The sequence below is a fragment of the Etheostoma cragini genome, chromosome 1, assembly GCF_013103735.1.
Source record: "Etheostoma cragini isolate CJK2018 chromosome 1, CSU_Ecrag_1.0, whole genome shotgun sequence".
Taxonomy (NCBI): Eukaryota; Metazoa; Chordata; class Actinopteri; order Perciformes; family Percidae; genus Etheostoma; species Etheostoma cragini.
Genome location: NC_048407.1, coordinates 26,311,093 through 26,334,600, shown reverse-complemented (window position 1 = coordinate 26,334,600; position 23,508 = coordinate 26,311,093). Strand labels below are relative to the sequence as shown.

The window sequence follows — 23,508 nt, the reverse complement described above, 5'->3', positions numbered from 1 at the left end:
TTCTAGCTTAGTTTTATCAGTTGGAATTTGGAGTCTTCTGTTACCTTCCTGCTTTCTTCTTGCCTTTGGTTCCTTTCTCTGTCTTCTTTCTCTGCTCTCTCCTTTGATCCACCCCCCACTTTCTACTCTTAAGAGCTGCAGGCAAAGTGGCTGGGACAGCCAACCAGTTTTGTTTTCTTCTCGACAGCCTGTTGGGGTCATAGGTTAGAGGCCCTGAGACAGTGTTCACTGCTGCCCCTGGTGCTCAGTATAATCTACAGTTGGAAGAGATTTTTGTGCGTGTGAATGTGTTGAGGCTGTGAAAATTGCAGCCCTACCAAAGATTCAACCTAGAGGGAGAAATAATCCAGCCAAGCCTGATTAAATAAAAAAAGGCTCCTTATGATGACATTCAAGGCTATTTAAATGGTCTCAACAAGTCTTTAATTAAATTACAAAATTAAAATGGTACCTTTAAAATCTATAACAGCCTGAATACAACACATACTTTTGATAAGTACAAATGGATAAATTCTGAATTTGACCATGCAGGTTTACTCCCATTAATTTGATATTTGGAACAAAAACTGTCAATTGGATCATTGTTTTATTGTGTTTTATTAAGGCTTGAACCCCCAATTAGTGTATTGAACCCTTTCCCCCTGTGACCACATTGATTTTGCAGCCCATTTAATGTGGTGTGTGTGTGTGTTCTAATGTTGTCCATGTGGACTCTGATGGAAATTGAGCTGTCCACCAACTGTGGCCCGAGCCTTCAAGATAATTGCACGCGTCAGTCACACGATGTCTACATTATGTGTGACCTACATCAATAAATTGTGTCCTAGAGGTAGACGACATGACATACACATTTCCCATTAGGAATAGGTCATTTGCATTAGCAGTAGTTTAGATATGGGCCACTTTTTGTGTCTGTCCTCTGGGAAATCACCAAGTCTGCTTTGATAGAGACCCTTCTGACCTTTATCACCTCTGTACCCCCAGGTCTGTCAAAGTTCCTTCAGGAGCCATCGCCCCAAACGGTACCTGCTGGGGGAGCTGCTCGCTTCAAATGCCAGATCGAGGGAGTACCCACACCTGTTATTACCTGGGAAAAGGACAGAGTGGCTGTTCCTGAGGAAACAAGGTGACCCTTTTATGTGTCTTTGCTGTTGTTGACCTTTACCTTACTCCATCTTCTCTTCTGTCCTTTCATTTTCTCACAATGAATGAATTATGTGATTACTCATGTTTATTTCAGGATTTCTGCCATTTCAACCCAATTATTTTGAGTGCAAATTCTTTTAGTTATTGTTCTTTTTAACCTCATACTTTTCTCTGTACGTGTTCCGTCGTTAATATCCTAGTACTGATCATTGATTAGGGCTGGGACGGTATGGATTTTTCTTACCGCGGATAAAAAGATTGCAACACAGTGTTTCCATTTCAACTTAAAGGAATATTTTATCGCTGCAAAGATGAGTATCTAGTAAATTGGGTAGGTTTATATAATATAAATGTGAAAAATGTTTAGAAGTTGGTGCCTTCTAGACCGCGACAAGCCAGAAATTGTATTTTTGGCTCATTTGGATGAAAGACAACAACTCCCAGTATGCACTTGCTTGGCTTCCCTACGAGTACACTCCCAAACCATGCCTACCGTTTACAGACATTATAGACAGTGAGAAAGTCAAGTCAATTCAAATGTGTTTCATTGTCGTTTCAACCATACACAAAACAACATTTCAACGTGGCCCAAGTGGTGTTACACATTTAAAATACATAAAAACACCTGCCGGTTAACCACCACTGTTGACTATTGGGTACAGTATTTGGGTTGCTGTGTTTGGTAGGTTCTTTTGTGTGTGGTGCCGAAACTGCGGTGCAGAGCTTGTGCTGCAGGGGAATGAATGCATTTTGACCACTTGTTGAGGAGCTCAACCCGCGATCAGCAAATGTGACATGCCTCACTCAGCATCCAGGATTTGAGGCATGCTGCCTGAATCGTGTGTGCTGAAGATAGTATACACACTTTTCAGGCAGGATCATGGTCCCCTCCAAGCCAGAACACATGCACACACAACATGTTTACTTCACCATTCTTTTCAAACTGAGACTTTTCCCAGTTTCTGCCGCCCCCATGAGGAATTCTAAGTAATAACAATAAAACTGTTGCGCGTTCACATGATAAAAAACTTCCATGACCGCGCACCGCCCTCACCAAAATCAAATATTGTGTCAGTCAGTTTGCAGTTAGTTTGAAAAGGAAATTTATCCGCCCCCATGCTACAAAGTGAACCTGGAAAATTAGAACATTTTCAATGTCAATATAAAGGAATGCAAACGCAATTATCCACAAAACTATGTTTTAAAATTTAAACCTGGCAGTCCGAGACTGGGTAACTTACTTTGCTACACAATAGAACATAGTCTTCATTTACGATTGGTCTAAACAAATAACCCTTATAAAAACATGCTGGCATAAACACCTACAGGTTTACTTCGTAATGTTGAAGTTGTCATATTTTAAAGGCATAATCAGAAATGTAATTAAGAAATCTTTGACAGTGTCACTATAATCTAACTACACATATTTTCAAATGTAATCTGGGCTAACTATAGTTACTTATTTTTTTCAATGTGATGCAATCTTGATTACATGTAATCAGTTACTACCCAACACTGTGCATTACATATATAAAACATACATGTGCGTGAAAATCATTTTAGTGCTGTTTAAATACAGTCTAGTCATTACACCATCATTTCCTTGTACTGTATATCCCACTGGAGGATACTGTAATTACAAGCTTCTATTTTGACCATGACAATACAGTTCTAAACTTTATAATAATAGTATCAATTAATAGAGCATGCGGTCATATCAAGGACATTCAGTTTTCACTGCTTTCCACAATTGGCAGCACTTTAAAAAATGTTTTTTGAATGAGTGACCACTATTTGTTGTTTAGTTATGCTAATGACAATAGTGGCCTACATTTCTCAAAGTAAAATATCTTTTAGTAGCAGTATACTGCCTCGCGAAATCAGATGCCCTTCCATGCCTGTTTCTGTACTGGGGTTTCAAAGTAAGTATTCAGGATTTCCGCTCCTATGAGGACATTGTCATCATATATAACAAGCTAGTCACTATGAATATTCTATGTTTTTAAAGATAAGAAAGAAAAAAATCATTTTTAATATGAATGTCTCTTGCCACATCCTCGAAAAATCTCACTTAACGATATTGACATTTCAGTGTGACTCCTGCGCCTTGGAATTTGTTTACAGCCTTATTGCACAGGACTAATGGCCGCTGCAGCCCAGCATGACTTGCAAACATTATGAGGTCTCATTGGTGGGATGTAGTTCTCCGACCTGAGGCGCTGTTAATGGCCCCTCACAAAGATGAGCCAAGAGGCTTATACATAACTGGCATTTACTTTCTGTGTCCTCTTGCTCTAATGTGCCTTTTTCTCTCTTTTGACCCCCCCTGCCATCTCTTTGTCTTTGTTATTATCCCCTTTACATCTCTAATTCTGTGCTTTCTTACTCTTAGTTTTGCTCATCCACTGATTTTTATTGTCTTGCTCTCTTTTTTCTCGCCTCCTCTCCACTCCCTCCCCCTTCCTCCCTTCTGAACAGCCTACCACTGGTCACATTTTGGTGGGTTTAATAGGCTGTGATAAAGACTATAAGTGTGTGGTGGCATTACATTGTCATGGACCTGGGGGCCTGGGGGCCTGGAGTAATGCCTGGAACATAACCTCCTTAAAGGAGGATTCCGGTCGATATCAACACGTAGCTGTGTTGTTTGGAAATTTGGAGTGCTGTCAGTAGCAAAAAAAACGAAAACAATCGGTGCTGCCTAAATCGTGTCATCCCCCTGCTAGAGTTAGCTCCCAACAGGCTCAAATAGGGCAAGTTTTAAATGTGTTTTTAGCCTCTAAACTTGTTCAAAATGTCGTTACAAGTGGCCACCTATATGCAGTGATTCCTTCCAAGGGAACACAGTGAATCTGACAGCAGTAGATGTGACAAAAAGACATAAAAGTTATGTTAATCCATACCTCTGTTTATCTCCTGTTTTCCGGTGAAGTCCACATTAGTCGATTGTCAAACTCATACAATCCAATGTTACAAAATAAATTTTTTCCACGCAAAAAAAAAGATATGACGTTGTTATGTCCCTAGTAATGACAATGTAGAAACAGGCTGTAACCTGACACCACAGTGAGCCAGGAGAGAAGAGCGGACGGCTGCAGCAGGTCAAAAGTTTAAGAGGCCACTGCTGCTTAGTTACCTATGCTCATGCAGATAGCTCTTGAACTCTTGTAGCTCTGCTGGCTCCACTGTGGTGTCAGGTTACAGCCTGTTTCTACATAGTCATTACTAAGGACATAACAACGGCAAATTTGTTTTTGTGGAAAAAATACATTTTGGAATATTGTATTGTATGAGTTTGTTAATTGACTAGTGTGGAATTCAACGGATAACAGGAAATAAACAGAAGTATGAATATGTTGTGTTCCCTTTGAAGGAATCCCTGCACATGGGTAGCCACTAGTAATGATATTGTGAACGTGTTTAGAGGCTAAAAACACGTTGAAAACTTGCTGGAGGATAAAACGGTGTAGGCAGCACCGATTGTTTTCATTTTTCTTGCTACTGACAGCACTCACATTTCCAAACAACAGAGCTACGTGTTGAAACCAACCGGAATTCTCCTTTAAAAAAGGAAGATGTAGAGAAATGTAGGATTAAAGTAGAAATAGTAAACGCCAACACAAATAAAATAAACATGGTACCCAAAAAGAAAATTTTAATATAATTTTTATATACTGCATTTTGGGAAATTATATGTTTTTGTGAAGCTCAAGAGCTTGTCTTTGTCCAGGAAATAACTTTCATCTTTATATGTACTGTATTGCAACCCGTCCTTGTTGTGGTTGCACACAGTAGCCTCTCTGCTGAATGTAGAAGGATGGAGTCCAGTGCGGACTCGGCAGGATCCCCACAGGCTTGATCAGCTGAATGTTTCCTGATGCAGGGCAGACAGACATTTATTCAGTTGTTTTTCTCTCTGTCGTTTGTCTTCTTACTCTTTCTTCCTCTACCCATACTCTGTTATGCCCTGTGTACAACAGGTTCATTTCCCTTCTTAACGGGGTGCTCCAGATTCTGGAGGTGACCAAGGAAGATGAGGGTGCCTACCGCTGTGTCGCCTCCAACTCTGCTGGGAAGGACATCAGTCATGAAGCCAGACTCACTGTCTCCACAGGTGAGGACTGTTGCAGTGCATATTGTTTGAATAGGCAGCCAGGCCCCGCTGGGAGCTGCAAGGCCAACCTCAACAAATTGAATGTGAGTTTCAGGAATAGATGCTTGAAATGTATTAGATCTTTCTAGTGCTTATAAAATGGCTCTCTCTGACCATGTATTGTATTGTATGTTTGAAATAGCAGTGGCAAATCTAATCCAAATAAAAAAGATACTGTTTTTGGCCAATATTTTGGAGACTGAACTAGAAGAAATGTTTTTCACAACAGATGTGGAATTGCATTATTTGGACTATGATAATTAAAGGTTGGCATAATACAAAAAATCCCCTCACAACATTTTATTAAAGACAAACTTCTCTGCTTTGAACAATAATTTGTTCCTGAATCAAGTTTCCACAGTTGAATTTTGAACAATGATTGTCTTCTAAACCTTTTGTGACATCACAAAATCCTGCCTTAAACTGAGATTTAAAGTGAGCACAATTTTGTCTCTCCAACTGATGAATGGGAAACTAATGTCAAACTCTGCTCATACATCATTCTGCACAACGAAGGTCAAACATTTAAATAAAAAATTCAAGTAAAGTAACAATAAGCAAAACACATTTGTTCTGGTAGAGGTGTCCAGAGTATTATAATAGACTGGAGTGGTTGTGTTTGCTTTGGTTTAGGCTTTGCCTTCTAAGAGCTGTTGCTGTTGCCCATGCATAGTTGTAAAGATTTCATTTGCGCACTGCAAGGGCCTCTCTTACGTTCACAGTTACTGTATATAACAGCTGCGTGAACAGCTGAGTTCTGCTCCCATTTTTATATCAGTGATACAAGCAGTAAACTTTGTGAAAAATATGAGGAAGTCTAGCGGTGTTTGGCTGTGTCAGACCTTCACACCAGCTGTGAAGCTTGCCTCAGCCTTGTCCATATCGGGCTGACGCTCACCCCACAGGCCACCTGCCAGTTCTATTTCGTACAGGCTTTGCCCTCTAAGCGCTACGCCACTGGGTTTATCCCTTTGCGCATGCACAGTGAAGATTTTCTTTCTCGCGCTTGCGTCCAGCACGGGCCTCGACGTCCGCAGTTACTGTATATATACACAGCGGACCCGTTGTTCTTCTCCCCCTTTTTCTTCAATTACGCAGTATGAAGACAAGCTCAAACATTTTCCACCGGTCTTCCCTCCTCTCTACCTTTTTTGGCCCCTTGAAGCCCACGCCTCCCTCTCCCCAAGATCAAGTGTGTGCCCAAGTCACTGATCGGGCCCACCAGTGCCCACCTACCTACGGAGAAACTGCAGATTGTTAAGATACCGCCAACATCCCCGACATCCCTTAGGAGGTCTGCCAACTCAACTCTCTCCATAGCGGGTTCTCTTTCCGGCTCTCCCTCCTCCACGTTGGGAGCACTGGAGCTTAAAGAAGAAGAGAATTAGGTAGCCCTGTGCTTGCGGCTCTCTCCTCTGCATCAAGCAGGTCTATTGCAAGCCTCTAAGGCACTTTTTCTAGACCTCCAGGTCATCATCAAGCATTGGATCTGAGAGGCTGTGATGCCTGTAGAGCAACCCGCACCTGCTCATAGACTTTTAGTCTGGGACGTCTATTTCCAGAGACCGCCAGTCAGACTTCTTCCACGGTGGCTTTGCTTCAACTAGCTCCAGCCGTTGATGGAGGAGGCTTTCTCTGACTCATGGAAACTGAAGGTTCACACTACGAGCCATTTACGGAGTCCACGGTAACACAGAAAAAACGGTTTTCTGCAGTTCCGCAGCTGGAGTAAAGCCTGACATCTATCCTGCTTTCAAAAGCCACATTTTTCAGCAGCAAGGAAGCCCACACTGCTGTCTCCCTGGGACCAGATCTATGCTTGCCTCATGCATTTCTTGCACCAGTCTGCCACTTGGCAGTATCCAGGTGGATGTGGCTCAAAACCAACCCCCAGGGGCATCTGGGCACATAAGAGGGGTCCATAAGAGCCTTATCCTCCTCCAAAGCCCACCTCAGAAGGATGACAGTGGCTGACATATGCCCAGTGGCAGCTTGGGCATATCCGTTCCCTTTCATCTATCTGCAAGGTGTGTCTAAGTCCTCCATGACTCATTCGGTCTTATCCATGCTAGACGGCAGATGATGTGCTGTTATCTGGCATTTAATATTGAATGTAAACGGGATCAAATTTCCCTGGTTGCTAAATGCGCACCTCTAATCCCATCATCACAGATTAGTTGGCTGCAAAAGGGCCCAGGATGATATGTTAACGGACTATTGTGCTGCAGCAGTAGTGCTGCTGGGAAGAGTGTGTATTATCACTGGACTCCTCCTAGTTTTCTACTAAGGCCTGTAATGGAGTCAACCATGATGCAAACAGCGCCACCCCCTGTGATAGTACACATCTCATTTACGATGCTAGAACTGGTGTTGTGGAACTACATCTAACCAAATACCAACAGCTCCTTGAGGGCAAAGTCCATACAAAATACTTTGTAGAACAATAGTCACATATTGTAACCTCCAGATTCCTTGATTATAGGCATAGACCTCTAAAGCCCTTGTCCCCTCCTTCACTTAGCTGACGAAAAGGCAGATTTTTGGGAGCAGAACTCAGGTTACACTGCTGTTATATACTGCAGACGTAAGCGAGGCCAGTGCATGGGCACAATGGGCTATGCCTATACTCATAGAATATGGAGTCACAATAGGTGACTATGGTTCTTGTTGATAATACATTTGTGAGTGTTGTATTCCAGGGATGCAGTAACTTCAGCTGTAGGAATAGAATAGTTGATGCTGCAAACATTGATGCTGTCAGTGAATGAACAACGTACAATGTCAAGACTAATCTCTCTGTTCATTCCCTTATAATACAACCAGAAATGGAGGTATAGAATGGGTTTAATGTGATCAAAAATTTGCATTAATAGAGCCACATATAATCACTTGATCATTAATGTGTATTATGATGTTGCTTAGGGCCCTGGGAATATGAGAATACAATATTTTAGTATTTAACTGTTTACATTTGAAAAAAAAATTTTTAAACAATTAGGAAATGTTCAGAGCCGTATTGCTTGCCTGAAAAGATGTTTGAGTCTCAGGTCATACAGAGGTCACCCTGCTAATTTTTCCCTTAACTAAAACCACACAAAACAATGTGAAGTTTAGTCAGTTATTTAACTGCCTTTTTATTATAAGTTCAGGCTACTAAAACTTCAGACACCTTTACCATTTGTCCTCTATGCAATATTATGTTTATAAGCCCCCCTCTCATTTCTCATTAAAAGCATTCCCATTATGCAAAGTACTTTAACCTGCTATTGTTTTGTATTAACTGCAAGTTTTGCAAGCCTTTACTGTCCTTCAGACTTAATGTGCTGCAACAGATGCAGATATTGAGAAAATAGTATTGAGGCATAGTTTTTATACCCTGCACTTTGATGCACAAGTGTCTGGCAGTAACTACATATTTTATAATCATAATGCATCTCAAGTTATTTAAATCAAATACAAACTTTATTAAAGTCATAGGTGCTGTGGGGAAAACATTTAAATATTTATTAGGAATCACTTCCTCACCAATCTTCTCCAACTGTATTATTGATCAATGTTTACAACCCACAGTGAATAGACGAAGAAGGCTTACTCTACACAGGCTGTTTTCTGTAATGTACTGTTATCAAATATCTCTACACATGCTGACTCCAGAGGCAAGAAGAAATCAAATCCTCAAAATGTCATGGACGCCATTTCAGAACAACATGACAAAAAACTAATCAAAATTGTGGTCTAATTCTGCTCTAATCAATGAAACGCAAGGCTGACAATTAAATTAAGGGAGTTATGCTGTTTATAGAACAAAGTCATGTCTTTTAGTATACTGTTTCTAAAGTATTTTATTATTTTCAGTGTACTCCGTTCTCTCTATGATAAATCTCCCAGGGTGACTGTAACCTCCAAGGACTGTCATTAGTGGATTACATAGTGCATTGAATCAGTGAATGGTATTGTGAGGTGTGTTTTCACCATTAGGCTGCCCGCATTAAAGCCAGTGTGGTATTAGCTGACTCTGTAGCTAGAGATCAGTCAACTGTAAATTGGCTGCTCTGTGGGAACCATTGTGTCCTTTTCAAGGCACAGCCTTTCTGTCCTTTACGAGAAAGACAAAAAGAAAGATCGAGTAGATAAGGCCAAAAGAAATCAGTCATAAACAGCATTCTGACATTAAAAGTTTACATCTCATCTTTACAGCCAGCCTAAATTACTTTTTATCATGCTTCTCGTATTGTCATTTGACTACAAAAAAATATAATCTAGGATAAAGAGTCCTGTCTTTTTTGCTCAACAGATTCTCTACTCTACTGATTGCCAAGGAGATTTTTGGAAATTATTATCTTTAATGGATTTTCGCACCTGTAATAACAAGGTAGCTGTTTGTGTCATTGCTGCTGTCGTGAAACCCTCCGAGGAGGTAACTTAAGGCTCTATTGCGAGCCATTAAAGATGTCAGGTCTTTCACTTCACTCGCTTGCACTTTAGAGATTTATAAATAGGACACCTCTCCACCCATAGCCAAGTTTTGACGGCTTGATGTTGAGGTGCTCAAATCTACGAAGCTGCATTAAACCTCTAAGTTGTAATTTCTTCCATTTCTTTTTTCCTTTACCTAGTTTTCTACTCGTTGCACCCACACCCATCACACTCAAGACCCTTATGAAGGAGCGCCCTGCAGGGCAGTCCTCGCAAAGGCGGACTGACCCACTTAAAGCCTAATGCATAATCAAGGATTGCTTTATGTAAGCTCAATGATTAATTTATAATGTTTACAGAATGCCAAGCTTCTCTCTGAGGTCATTAGCATTATGTGCTGCTGCTGAGTCTGCCTAGACTGAGCAGAATTTCAGGGTAGTAAGGCCCTCTCACAATAGCGGACTGATGGTCCCTCAAACCATTAACAATATAATTTGCATAACAACCTTCATCACTGAAGGACAGAGATGTGCCTCAGTTTCATCACTGAGGCTGTTTAACTGAGGTAATGGTTTAGCTTTTTTCTCATACAAAGATTCTTTCTTTCATATCATCTCCTCTCAGTCAGCCCTTTGGTTTAGGGTTCATTACCGTTTTTTTACAATATGTCTACAGTATATGTCAGATGTTCAGAGGTACATCACAACCTTTAATCAAGACTTTCCTCTCATCTCGTATCTGTATTCACCATTTACTAAGAATTGATTAGCCTCAGGCAGACTAACTATAGCCAACCATAGGGGATTTTATTTTTTTTATAATCAAGGGACTTAGAAAAGAAAGGAAAGGAACCAAATCTTTGGTGTTTTGTTGAGAACACAAATGCCTGGAAGCTTTTTGGCTCACCCTTACGGTTGTCTACATGCTGGGGTTAAAACTTCTTGGGCGGACGGTTCCCGTGCACGGGACGTAAACTCGCCGTTTTTCGGACGTGCTGACTTCTTTCCTAAATTGTAAGCATTAAACCGTCATAAACACGCTCATGCCATACATCATTTGAAAGCTTAAAGTCTCTTGATTCCATCGAGCCCACACACGAAGCAATAAGGTGACTCACAGCGGGGATAATCATGTTCTGAAGTAAAGAAACACAGAAAGATTTGAGTCTAATTGAGTGTGTGTTTCCTACCTGTCTCCTCGTGTCTTTAATCACAGCGGTGAAAGATCGCCAAAAACCTTAGTTTCCTACATTGAAAAAACACCCTAAGGTATTAGAATATCCAAGCCTTGTAATCCATAATTATCTGGTCCCCTCACAATCCTGTAGTTTCAGCCCAAGTTTTGACGTAGAGAAATCTAGAGAGTGCATCATTTCTTGGTTTTTATCGTGTGTATCTTTTTCCGTGAGCACGCTACAGCAAAACCAAAGACAGCGTTACATTCTCTGGCTTGTGCAGTTTGCAATGAACGTTGTTCCCAGCCAATAGGATCAGTGTATCTCAAGATACCCCCAAGCTAAGCAAATGAAATCTCACACTCCCCATTGGGCCCACGTGGGAACGATTGACAGTGGAGCCCACGAATTAGAAGATAAGGTCATAAAACTGGCATCCCTGTGTAGCCAATAAGAAGACGAGTTGATTGATACCAAACATGGCCAACAAAAACTATTCCGTTGGTCTCTTACAGCTGTCTGAAGGCAAAAATATGGACTTCTGATGGCATTTCACCATTTCTTGAAAGTATGATTACTTATTTCTATAAATCTATGTATGTACTTCTTTCAGACATATCTGTGACTGATGTGGATGTGTTTTTGTATTTCAGAAGTTTTGTATTTAGCACTTTTTGGGCTTTTTGAGAAATAAGAAATAAGACAAACGCACAGACACATCTGTTGAAATACATTCATACAAAATCCATTTTATAAGTCATTTATTTCTGGATTTTTTCTGTTCTAAGTTGAGACATGAGGCTAGGGTACTATTTTAGTATATAGCCCCTATAATATGCTTACAGTAGTGCTTTTTATTAATTTTTCAGATGATTTACTTGGACGGAAATAGAAATTCTGTGTTCTAACCTCTGTAGCCCTGTGTCAGTAAGGCCTAGTGTCACACTGCCACTAGAAACAACAAGTTGAGAGTGTTAACTTCCCAATGAACTCAGGATCATCCCAGAGGGCCAAAGCATGTGGAAACAGCAGCACTTTTTGAAGGGTAAAAATTTAGGCGAGAAAAACATATATTTTCAAGTGTTACGGAACAGGTTAGAAAACAAGGTAAAGAAACTTCAACAGTAATTGGTGAGAGATGTTATGCGCTTTTGTCAAATAATCACACCAAATTGCATTCATAGGTGAGGAATGAAGCATTAAAAAACTGTAGATGCGGGCAGCTATTCAGAAGTTGGGCCCAGGCTGATAGCATCTCACATTCAGTCAGTGGATTCAAACATTCCAGCTACAATCACAAACATATCTTACATGTATTGATTATATTCATTGGTTGTTTTTGTCATAGGTTCCACTGAAGCCCTGAACAGAGTTGCGATTGTTGCACCACCCCAGAATGCAACAGTCGTGCTTGGCCGTCCAGCTGTGATGGAGTGTATGGCACAAGGCCAGCCAAAGCCACTGGTGTCCTGGAGCAGACAAGGTAACACTTGCAAATGTTCTTCGTGGTTCTCATCTGTGGTTTGTTTTTCTTTTTTTACTGCATCTGTCCACACTTTCCTTATCTTTGTCTCGCTCTCTAAGAGGCCATTCACACAGAAATGCTTTTTTTGTGTAAACGTTCATGTTTGGCATCGCTTCGGCCAATGGTCCAAACAAATCCTTTAAACACACTGCCTGAAAAGCTTTTTTGAAAGCTGTGGTCCCGCGGTGGAAAATAATTAAAAATGCCGCCCTCGCGTCTTTGTTTGGACAGCAAAGCCACATACTTGCGTATCAATGATGTCATTGCCACACCCCTTGACCTTTAGCGTTTGAGCTCTTATCCTGCGACGATGTCTCATAACTACAACAATGGCGGATTACATGCTCGTGTCCACCTAGAAAAGATATTAAGCCTATTAAGGTTACTAGTAGGGGTGATCCGAGTATCCGGCTGAAACGAGCATCCGGTACGGATAAAGCACTTTTGCCGAGTACAAGTATTTTACGAGTAATATGAGTCAATATCCGTGCTCGGATTGAATACAACTCCTCAACTGGCCGCGCAGCGTTCTGTGATAATCACAGCGCCCCCCCCCCCCCCCCCCCCCCCCCCCCCCCCCCCCCCCCCCCCCCGCTTACAAACACGCTTGGATCAATCTCACACACACACACACACAACATGGAGAAATGCACTCCCTCTCTCCATCTCTCTCTCTCTCTCTCTCTCTCTCGCTCGCTCCCGATCCGTCAAGCAGGCAGTCAATCGGGTCTGCGGATCTGTTCCGTTAACGTTTAGGGTTTCTTCAGCTTCAGGTTTGTTTTTAACTTTGGTTTACATAGTTACATAGTAACCAGTAGATTTCTGGTGAACGTGGGTTTAAGACATGCTGCTCGGCTTAAATGCAACTCCCGTTGCGTCTCTGCCATCGGAGATTTTTTTTTTTTTTACTGTCAGCTGTCAGCCACCTATAGGCAGGCAATATAAATTAGCGTGTTGAGTCATTTACAAGTGGATCCGTTTGGACACACATGTTCTTGAAACGATGCCTGAGAAGGTGTGGGGGGTGGGGGAGGGATTGCTTTGCTATGTGTGGATCTGGCCTAAGTATCTCTTTCTCACACAAGTTTGATAAGATTTGAGTACCTGTGGTGGTTGTAACATTTTTTTACTGACAATAACTGTCTCCTCTCAACTAGTCCTCCCGTGTTTTATTTTTTCATTGTGTGTGAGTTATTAGATACATAAGATGACATGTTACTTTCATTACCTCCGTAGCCTTGGCACACACACACAAACACACACTTGTAGTCCTGGTGGGACTGATGTCATGTGCAGCTTTTGGAATTCTTTCATGCTGTGCTTTGGCAACATCTCTGCTATTTGTTTTGTGTTACATTGGAAATTCTTCCCCATTCACTATTAACATGTCACTTTAATTGGTATTCTGCAATTCAGAATACTGCACTATACTATTCAGGTCATATGCAATGCAAAGTAGTAAATTGTACTTTGTGACTACTTTCTTATGTATGTTGCATTGTGAGATAATTAATTATGTAGGTGATGATCATTTTCTGTAAGGCATCTAACAAAATGGCGGACTAACTGAATAGGGGCCTATAAAGTGAATAGTGAAGGATTTTACACTGATTAGTAGTGTGCCATGCAGAGACCTCAGTGAACCCAGACTAAAAAGTCACAGAGCCACCTGTTGGTCATCTTGTGGAATTACAGATCAAATGCTCTGCTGCTCAAAGTGCTGCCTTTAGTGCCGTTTCTCAGGCAACTGAAAGCCTGAGAAATGATCTCCACTTTTCTCAAGGCCAACCTCTTATTCTGTATTATCTAAGACTGTTCTGTTTTGTTGCTTTCGTCTTTGATCAGATGGAAAGCCTATTTCCACTGATGTGGTCGTCCTTGCAACAAACCTGGTGATTAGAGACACAAGGCGTCACCATGCCGGCGTTTATGTCTGCCGGGCCAACAGGCCCATGACCAGAGAATTTGTTGATGCTGCTGCTGAGCTGCATGTGCCTGGTAGGATATGTTTGTACGCTATATAATGACACATTAGTTATTATAGACAGAGCAGGGTTGGGCAGTATAGTACATCAATATCGATATATGAGGCTAGATATCATCTTACATTTGGAATATTGTCGTAAATAATATGACAGTGATGTATATTTTTGGTTTTAAAGGCTACATACTAGTACCAATTTTTAGCCTTGACCTACTGAGTCATATCCATGGTACTGGTCGTTATTTATCAAAAATCTTATTGTTGAAATATTTTGTAAAAGCACATACAACCCTACAATATTGCTTCAATATCGATATTGAGGTATTTGCTCAAAAATAACATGATATTTATTTTCTCCATATTGCCCAGCTCTATCTGAGACCTGTTTTAGCTAAGGCTAGTATCTGTCACCAGCTTCCCCTTAAGTCACCAAATCATTTAAGGTCTGATAGTGCTGGAAAAGAACAAATAGAATAATGCAACTGTTTTTAACGGCTATTGTTATCTGTGTGGTCCCCTAACTTCATCAAAATCCAATACACAATCTTTGGGGTGTCCATTTAATTGTATAGTTTAAATATAATCAGTGTCCCCTTTAAGTCAGAGCTTTGTGTCCTACTTTCAACAGCCCCTCCGGTTATTCTCCAGCCCCCAGAGACAGCGTCCCTCTCCCGGGGAAACACAGCCAGGTTTGTGTGCAATAGTTCTGGGGAACCTCCTCCAGTGTTGCACTGGCTAAAGGACGGTCATCCCATCAAGACATTCAGACGGGTAAAGACCCAAAGCCCTGGAGTCCTGCTCATCAACCAGCTGGCGTTGGAGGATGCGGGCTACTACCAGTGCATAGCAGACAACGGGCTAGGCACGGCATGTGCTACTGCCAAGCTGACAGTCATTGTGAGGGAAGGTCTGCCCAGCTCTCCTCGCGACCTGTCTGCCACACCCTTCTCCAGCACATCCGCCCTGCTCATCTGGGAGAAACCGGAGGATAACTCGGACCAAATCATAGGCTACTCTGTGCACTGCCAACGTGCCACAGGTCTGTCTGTGTTCATAATTGTGTGAAGCTGTAAAGCATGTGTCCACATTTTCTTTAACAAATGTTATTTGATTTGAATATTGTCGTCCACTTTTAGGTTCAGATAATGTGGAGTACCAGTTTGCAATGAACAACGACACCACAGAGTATCATGTCAAAGAGCTTCTCCCACATACTGCCTACACATTCTTTGTGGTGGCTTATTCTCCCATGGGTGCCAGTCCACCATCCCTGCCTGTTACGATAGAAATGCTGGAGGATGGTGAGTAATCAAACTAATACACACATAGAATAAGGCCATGCTTGAATGCTAACCACAGACACAAAGATCGTAGCATGCCAGCCTTTTTGCTCCTCAGGCTTTAAAAGAAACGATGAATCATCAGTATCATCCGTTCATAAAGTTTAGTTTATGTATTTATTTAAAAATGTGTTGAACATTTCTTTTTAAAGGTTTACTAAGTATAGATTAGTCATAGACAAAGTGTGTTTAGAGCCGCCCAGTAACTGTGCAGATCTATAGGAAATGCCATGCATGTGTATCATCACATCAACAGTTCAGTGTACCCTTTCTATTCCCTCCTGCAGTGCCAAGTGCACCTCCTCAGCTGTCTATAGCCAGCACCTCCCCCTCAGACATCAGGCTGATGTGGCATCCATTGTCCTCCCAGAACAGCCGTGGAACTGTTACCCGCTATCGCATTGAGTACAGCACTCTGGATCAGGGTGAGTAAGGCTGCGTTCACATTCAGTCGGACGGTCGTCGGGCCCAAACCCGCAGTGCAAACTGCAAAATGGAGAAACGCAACCCAAGGTCACTTTAAGTTTCCCAAACATGTAACCACGTGTTTAGACTTTTAGACTTGTCAGTCCATTAATAGGGGATGTGAGGGTCCACACCAAAGTTTTATAAAAACTACAAGGGTACGAAACCCCAGCATTAAACTTCCCTGGAATTTCCTGCAACAAGCTTGTCCGTCCGTCTCTTTTCTTCCTTCATTTTCTTTTTTTAATTAAGCTGATTTCAAGTGCTGTCAAAAAATGTTGAGATGTATAAACAGTCTCACCGAAACCAATAATTGTGAAATATAAAGTCTAATTGTGCTACATTGGGCACACATACTACATACTACATACTCATCCAAATGATTTCTCATGTCACAGTAACCACTGAGAAGGAATTGTGTGTTTTGGATGTTATTATCGTACTGTCAGTCGTTGTTTTTGTTCTTATATTCCCGGCTATCTGGAACTCTGTGCTTGCCCAGTTGCCTAGAATGACATTTTCTAGGTATACAAAAAACATATTTTTAATGTTATGAAAAAGAAAAAAACACGAATTTTACTACAGACATTTCTGCAATTACGTTACAATGTCTGCTGTTGCTATTTAAAAGCCGGCAAGCCTCAGTGGTCAAAAGCAAGGTCCGTAAAACGGTTTAATTTACTTTAAATTCTTAAGAATAAAGGTCCCTACTTATTTTGTTATTTAAAAGGACCCGACTCCTATAAGCAAACATGAAATGGACAAATAAAGCAGATATAGAAACAAAACCTAAAACCACAGACGTTCAGTTAGAAGCTTCAAAGTACTGAGAGCTGAACACACAGAGACTTTAAAACGCCTTTCTCTCCTGCACAGTTCCCGGCGACCTGTGGTAGACATCCTTATTTTGGCACACATAAAGACTGTTGCCAGGGTTTTTTCATTAGTCATTATATATTTCTAATGCAGATTTATGTGAAAGTTGCAAGCCTGATTATATGCAAACGGAAAGTGAGAACCAATCACAAGTGGTCACTCAGGACGCATTTGGAGACACATTCTTCTGATAGGTGTGAACACACGTAGTACAAGCTGACTACATGCGATCGGATCACTTAGGACGGATTTTAAAACCAGATGAAAACTCTCTCAATTGTGGTCTAAACCCCCTCTGAAAGATTGGATCTTAATGCGTCCTCAATGCCTCCTGGGTACACTCACACCTATACTTAGAGCTTTAATAACAGGGGAAAATGGGGCTTAAAGTTGACACCATAATTCAGGAGATATACCCATTTTAGTTTATCTGCAGAAGTTATTCTTAGAAAAGTACAAGACAGCCTACTGGACTGATAACACTTCAGAGGGCAGAGGCTAAGAAATTTGCCTGATAGACTTACAACTATTATATCATATAGAAAGTGTATATAGTATTATTCTGAGCACCGAGCTCACCAGCATGTACAGGGAGATCAAGTTCACTCTAAATGGACTCAATTTCACAACAGACTTTTTTTGTCTTTAATGGAAGACAAGACATTGCACATTTTTTTTCCTTTGTAATGCTTATAATCTGTTGAATCATCAATTACATAAGATGCGCATTTTCTCTAAAGAAACGTTCAGAACATCATACTGATTACATACTCCATAAGTAGATACATATATCGTATGTGAGTGTTGTATTGTGTGTTTCCACAGTGGACAGTGTGTTCTCAGTGGAAGTTGGAGGTAATGAGACTCAGTTCACACTAAGAGAGCTGCAACCCAACCAGGCCTACCGGCTGAGGATAGCAGCTGGAACAGGCGTTGGCTTTGGGGTTTCATCTGAGTGGGCTCAGCACCAGACATTAGCCCACTACAACCACAGCGACCACAGCATGGGTAAGGAAGACACCTGACCAGGTTCATACTAGTGTTGTAGTATTTTTGGAATGACGTAGAATTCTGGGAGCTACAGTATAATCCATTATCAAGAGAATAAACTCTCAGTAAAGTCAAGTAAACATTTACTTGATAAGAATCACTTGTTTCCTTACCTTGCCAATCAATATTTCCATCTTGTACTTGTCGGTCTTGCTGGTTTGAATATTGATAGCCTTTCTAGCTTTGCAGCCCTCTTGTTTCTTCACTGTTGCCGAATGTTTGTTAGACTGAATGTGAATACATAGACTGAATTTGAATTGCTTACCATACATGTGGAATATGACATCAGCTAGTAGCAACTTTGTGTGGATTTAGACAGTGTTCTTTTCAACAAGCAAAAGGTGGAAATGCAGCTAAAGTCTGTTGGTTAGTGTTATAGTAGGATGTGGAATTCTTGGTCATGTCATTTTTTTCCATTACCATTTGCATACATTTTCAGTGATCTTTGCCCCCACTGAGCTGAAAGTCAGAGCCAGAGTGAAATCACTCAATGTGACATGGCATCCCTCGCCCAATCACACACTGGTCTCTGGTTACAAGCTGTCCTGTCGAGAAGTGGAGGCTGATGAATCAGCCAATGAAAGGACAACACTGACACACACCACTAGGCTTGGTAAGAAGGCCAGGTATCATCTTCTCACCAGGCTGGGTAAGTTGTTGACAGAGGCCATTGTAACTTGCTTTTAATACAGTAGTATTCTGTTTTCAACGGTTCATTGTCATTATTCGTACTTTTCATTTAGCTCCCTTTGACTACATTTAAAATCAAATGATTCTCACTTTGCTTGATAAAAATATTTGATAAAAAATGAGTCAGCTTTTTTTGCGCACTTGCAGTAGGGGTAGCTTTTGGACAGCCTTGTTCTTTTCCGAAGAAGACATGCTTTTTTGACAGTGTCTACACGGGCCAATGCGGTAAGGACTGAGCCCCTGTATATAGGGTGCACGATCAACCAGTTGAGCTACCAAGGCGCCCGTCACAAGCACTCTTTCTGGTGAAAAAGACCAGAAATAGACAGACAACTCTCATGAAAGGCAATTAATAATACTAATGTCAAAACTTGGATGTCTTGTCTTTGTTAGAGTATGAATTTATAGAGTTATGTATAAAGCATACAGCAGTTTTCATTATTATCTCTCTCTCGCTCTGTGTGTGTGTGTGTGTCTGGGTGTGTGTGTGTTTATGTGTGTGTGTGTGTGTGCACGTTTGTCAGTCCCTGACCGGCAGTACGAGGTGAGAGTTTGGGGATACAACAAGCAGATAGATGGAGCAGCTGCTGTGTGGAAGGGAAGGACAGACAAGGCCCATGACAAAAGTAAGATTTATCTTACTGCATGTGTGTATGTATACATCAATTGTGTCTTGTGAAAAAACACTTTCCATCACTTTAATGGGACAATAAATAATGACTTCTTATATCAAGGCAAATAGTGTGTGCTTGTGTGTGTGTTTGTGTGTGTGTGTGTGTGCGTGTGCGTGCGTGCGTGCGTGCGTGCCTGTGTGTGTGTGTTAAAGCATCGCCGCTGCTCCTTCCGCGCCCCCCTCCATTGCCCCCGAGCAGCATCCAAGCCATGGCCAACAGCTCCACCTCCATCTGGCTGCGCTGGGAGAAGCCACGGTTTAGCAACGTACGCATCATCAACTACACAGTGCGCTGCAGCCCAGCAGGAACCACCAACGCCTCCCTGGTTTCTTATTACACAAGGTCAGGAACCAGCTTGGACAACAGAAACTTAATCTTTCAATGTAATGTCTAAGACATAATGGCCCCTGGATATCTCAACATTTGAACAACACTGCTTCCTGGATAACTTCCTGTGAATTAATGTTCACATCACTTATCCCATTTAACATTGTTACTGAGAGAACACATCTTTAGAAGCATGATGTTTCAGTTGTTTACCAAAAAGAAGCATTCCTAAAACATTCTTTATTTGCATTCAAAGTTTAGACATTGCTTCACTAAGTAGAAGCTTTTAGTGTACATTTTCTGCTGGAAGAACCAGAATGCTATTTCTCTTTATGTGCGACATGTTTCCATCCGTAGGAGCACCTTGGCCTCTGCATTTCTTTACATAAAACATAATCTTATGTCTAGCACCAAACAAACCAACACATTTTAGTGTTATTGTATTGTTATTGCTTCAGGAGGCTCTACTATCATTTATACAGTAATGGAAGTGAAGCACATAATTTTGTCCTTGCATTGATTTTGCCCTCTCATCTAAAGGCTTACTTCTCTAAGCCTACAACTAACATTTTATTTCCGCATTCTTTGTGTTGGCATTTTAATCTCTGCTTAATTTATGAGGACTATAGTTCTTAAACTGTTCCTTAGATCTAATAATAATCATGATTATCAATACTACTACTACTACCTAATAATAATGATAATAATAATAATTATTATTATAATTTAAATTGTATTAATCCTGCCAGGGAAAATAAAATGTAAATCCAGACAGTTAACTAGACTATCTGTTGAATCTGAGTTTTTTTTGTTGCACAACTAAAACAACCTTTGAACGTAAACATTGGTTCTTCTAACAAGTTATTTCTCCAGGATATTTTGCACAGGCACTGTTGCTCGGTGCGGCGCAACGACCGCCCAACACAATTGTGTTTGGTTTAAAGAAATGACAATAAACAAAAGCACGTTTTTTCTCCCATCCCAGAAGCCAAATTAAAGTCCCACCTTTCAATAGCACTCGATTGATTGGAGTTAGGAACCAGACCCTCTCACGCAGCGCTGTTGAGGAAGGTCCGGCAATGCAAGACTAGTCTATGCCTACATCCCTCCTGTTTTCCCCATGTCATACTTTCAAGAATTTCATTATTCAAGAATGATCTTAAGTATGGATATGGAGTTCTTTGGTGAAAAAGGTGTATAAATACTTGCAAAATTACAGGTAGGGTAAAGGTAATAAGAGTTAACAATATAAAGGTAATACATACTGTAACCTAGAGTGATCCAACAGGTTGTACGGACTTAATTAAAAAATGTATTTTTTTTCGCCAGCGCAGAGTACAAAGTATGCAGCACACACTCAGGACTCTCTTTCGTTTGTGTGTTGCAGCTCTTCTCAGGAGATACTTCTCGGGGCCTTGAGGCCCTTCACCCGCTATGAGCTGGCAGTGCAGTCTAATGGAGTGGACGTGGTTGGACCCTTCAGCGGCACAGTGGAGGAGTCTACCTTGTCTGACAGTGAGTCTCGGCTGTGCGCCTGTCAGTGTAGTCAGTTAAGTTTGTAATCTGTTTTAGATTTTAAAGAGCCAACAATTGAAGTCCTTGAAGATATTCCTTCCTCCTTGGAGTTATTGGCCTTTAAAACTTTGCTTGGTGTTGTAAGCATTATATTTCATTTTCCATTCATTTTATTACATTTTTATTCTTCTTTTTATTTTCTGAAAAACACTTTGTTGTCTGAAGGGTGCTGCATATATAAAGTTATTTTTAACAGGGGCTCGCATTCTGACTTTCTCGAAGAGCAATGACATAGGGGAAACATCTTTTTATTTATTAAATGGGTTAGCAAACTCACTCACGTATAGCCTAGAAATCTAGACGCACCCCGAGCGGCAGTAAATTTAATTTTTTGATTAATTTGGAAGTTTAGCAACTCTCTGTTGGCTTGCGAGCTGGAAAAACTCAAAATTCTGGTAAGCCCAACAACATTGTGTTTAGGGTTGTGTGTAAGACTTGGAGTTAAGCACTGAAGTCATTTTTAAAAAGGAAGATGTGTTTGGGGTTATGCCAACCAGATACGGTAGCACTATCCTATTGCATGCAGACGGAATTTGAAAGACAAGCGTTTATTCCGCCCCTTGGATCGAGCCCTTCTAATGGTGATTTTCCAGACCCAACATCAGGCTAACTCACCTATGCACTTTTTTTTCTTTTTTCTTTTAATTGGAATTGATAAATGAAAACACTCCTTGCTCTTACAACCTCAGAAGTGCCTTTGAGCAAGTCACTTAACCCTAAATAGCTCAAGGGAAACTACACTGTGCCAACAAATCAAAAGAGTGTAGTTCTACTGCGCATCTACAGTACTAGGTGTAGATTTGTGTAAATATGGGGGAATGTGTTTTGAATGCAGGATCAGTGAAGTGGGCCTTGTCCTTTAATATAATTTAAAATCAAGTCAAAATAGCCTTTAGTTATTACAGCCCCTAAAAATGTTACCACGTCTACTCTAAGATATGCTGTTGGTCTTAAAATGTGTGACCTCATGTCCCTTATGAATTATTTATTAAATCTTGTTCTTGAAGTGCACATTTATGCATTCCGAATTTTTTGTCTACTTATCTAAGCTTGAGTTGTATTTCCTTATTTTAACCTTGGTCTCTAGCTATTAAGGTAAAGGTTTGCATTTGCTTTCTGAAGCCTGAAAATACTGTAATACATTGTGCGTGAGACTGTGTATGCAAGGGAGTGTGCGCTCACTCATGTGTGGATCAGTGTGTTGGCTGGCCAGTGGCCAGTGGCCATGGGAAGTAGTTGGCATTGATGGCTGATAACTGGCTGTAATGAAATAGCCAGGTGTAGGATTGGCTCTTCTGTTGGCTAGCAGCTCTGTCTGGAAGCCAAGTCAGGGTGGAGTGTGTAGAGTGGGCTGCTTTTAACGACATTATTACCACCAGTCACCCCTTCACGCTCCCCACTGCCATATATCATCACCTGAGCCCCATCCCATTACCCCCACTGCCCTGCATGTCCCCGCACTCTTGTACCCAGGTGGCAGGGACACAAGGATGCAGATGGTTGTCACACAACATGTAAAATCCCCCACCAAGAAAAGAGGCATTCTGCAGCTGTGAGGCCTGATTTCTCTGTTTTCATTACTGACCCAGTCCTCTTATCTCCTTTAGGGCCCTCAACACCTCCTGAGGAGCTGCGGCTGAGCGCTCTGGACTCCTCCTCTGTGCGGGCGAGCTGGCGCCCTCCGCTGGAGCCTAACGGTATCATCATCAATTACAGGATCTTGTTCAGCGGCAACCTCAGCAAGCCTGAGCACTTGTGGGAAAACCTCTCTCAGGATGGTGGGTGGCATGACACGACTCTTCACCGCACTGAAAACCATTAATCACTGAAGTTTTAGCTCATAGTTGTATTCAGGGTACTATGTCAACTTACCCCTTTATTTTTAGAATGCCTCAGTGAAGCTGTGATTTACGATGGGCCTTGACAGTGTTTGTCTGTCACTCTCTTTCTTTCTCAGGGAGCATTACCAGTGTGGAGGTCCAGGGTTTGTCCAGTGACACCCATTACTTTTTTAAGCTGGGAGCATCTACTGAGGTGGGGCCTGGGCCTTATTCACCTATAAAGGATGTTTACACCCCCCTTCAGAAATATGGTTTGTGTCAAATAGCACATG

General features: G+C 41.3%; 1 protein-coding gene across 3 annotated transcripts in view; it reads left to right on the top strand.

Annotated features, from left to right (window-relative positions):
* igdcc4 (immunoglobulin superfamily, DCC subclass, member 4) overlaps nt 1-23,508 on the top strand; it is a 60,198-nt gene that overhangs the window by 25,841 nt on the left and 10,849 nt on the right. For all 3 annotated transcript variants that reach the window (XM_034878908.1, XM_034878899.1, XM_034878890.1), the window contains exons 3-16: nt 985-1,126; nt 5,127-5,260; nt 12,238-12,372; nt 14,260-14,412; nt 15,027-15,437; nt 15,535-15,699; nt 16,026-16,163; nt 17,905-18,087; nt 18,569-18,778; nt 19,344-19,445; nt 19,646-19,835; nt 21,208-21,335; nt 23,003-23,173; nt 23,353-23,487. In XM_034878908.1, the coding sequence (XP_034734799.1) occupies nt 985-1,126; nt 5,127-5,260; nt 12,238-12,372; nt 14,260-14,412; nt 15,027-15,437; nt 15,535-15,699; nt 16,026-16,163; nt 17,905-18,087; nt 18,569-18,778; nt 19,344-19,445; nt 19,646-19,835; nt 21,208-21,335; nt 23,003-23,173; nt 23,353-23,487 (2,397 nt within the window). The remainder of the gene's footprint in view (nt 1-984; nt 1,127-5,126; nt 5,261-12,237; nt 12,373-14,259; nt 14,413-15,026; nt 15,438-15,534; nt 15,700-16,025; nt 16,164-17,904; nt 18,088-18,568; nt 18,779-19,343; nt 19,446-19,645; nt 19,836-21,207; nt 21,336-23,002; nt 23,174-23,352; nt 23,488-23,508) is intronic.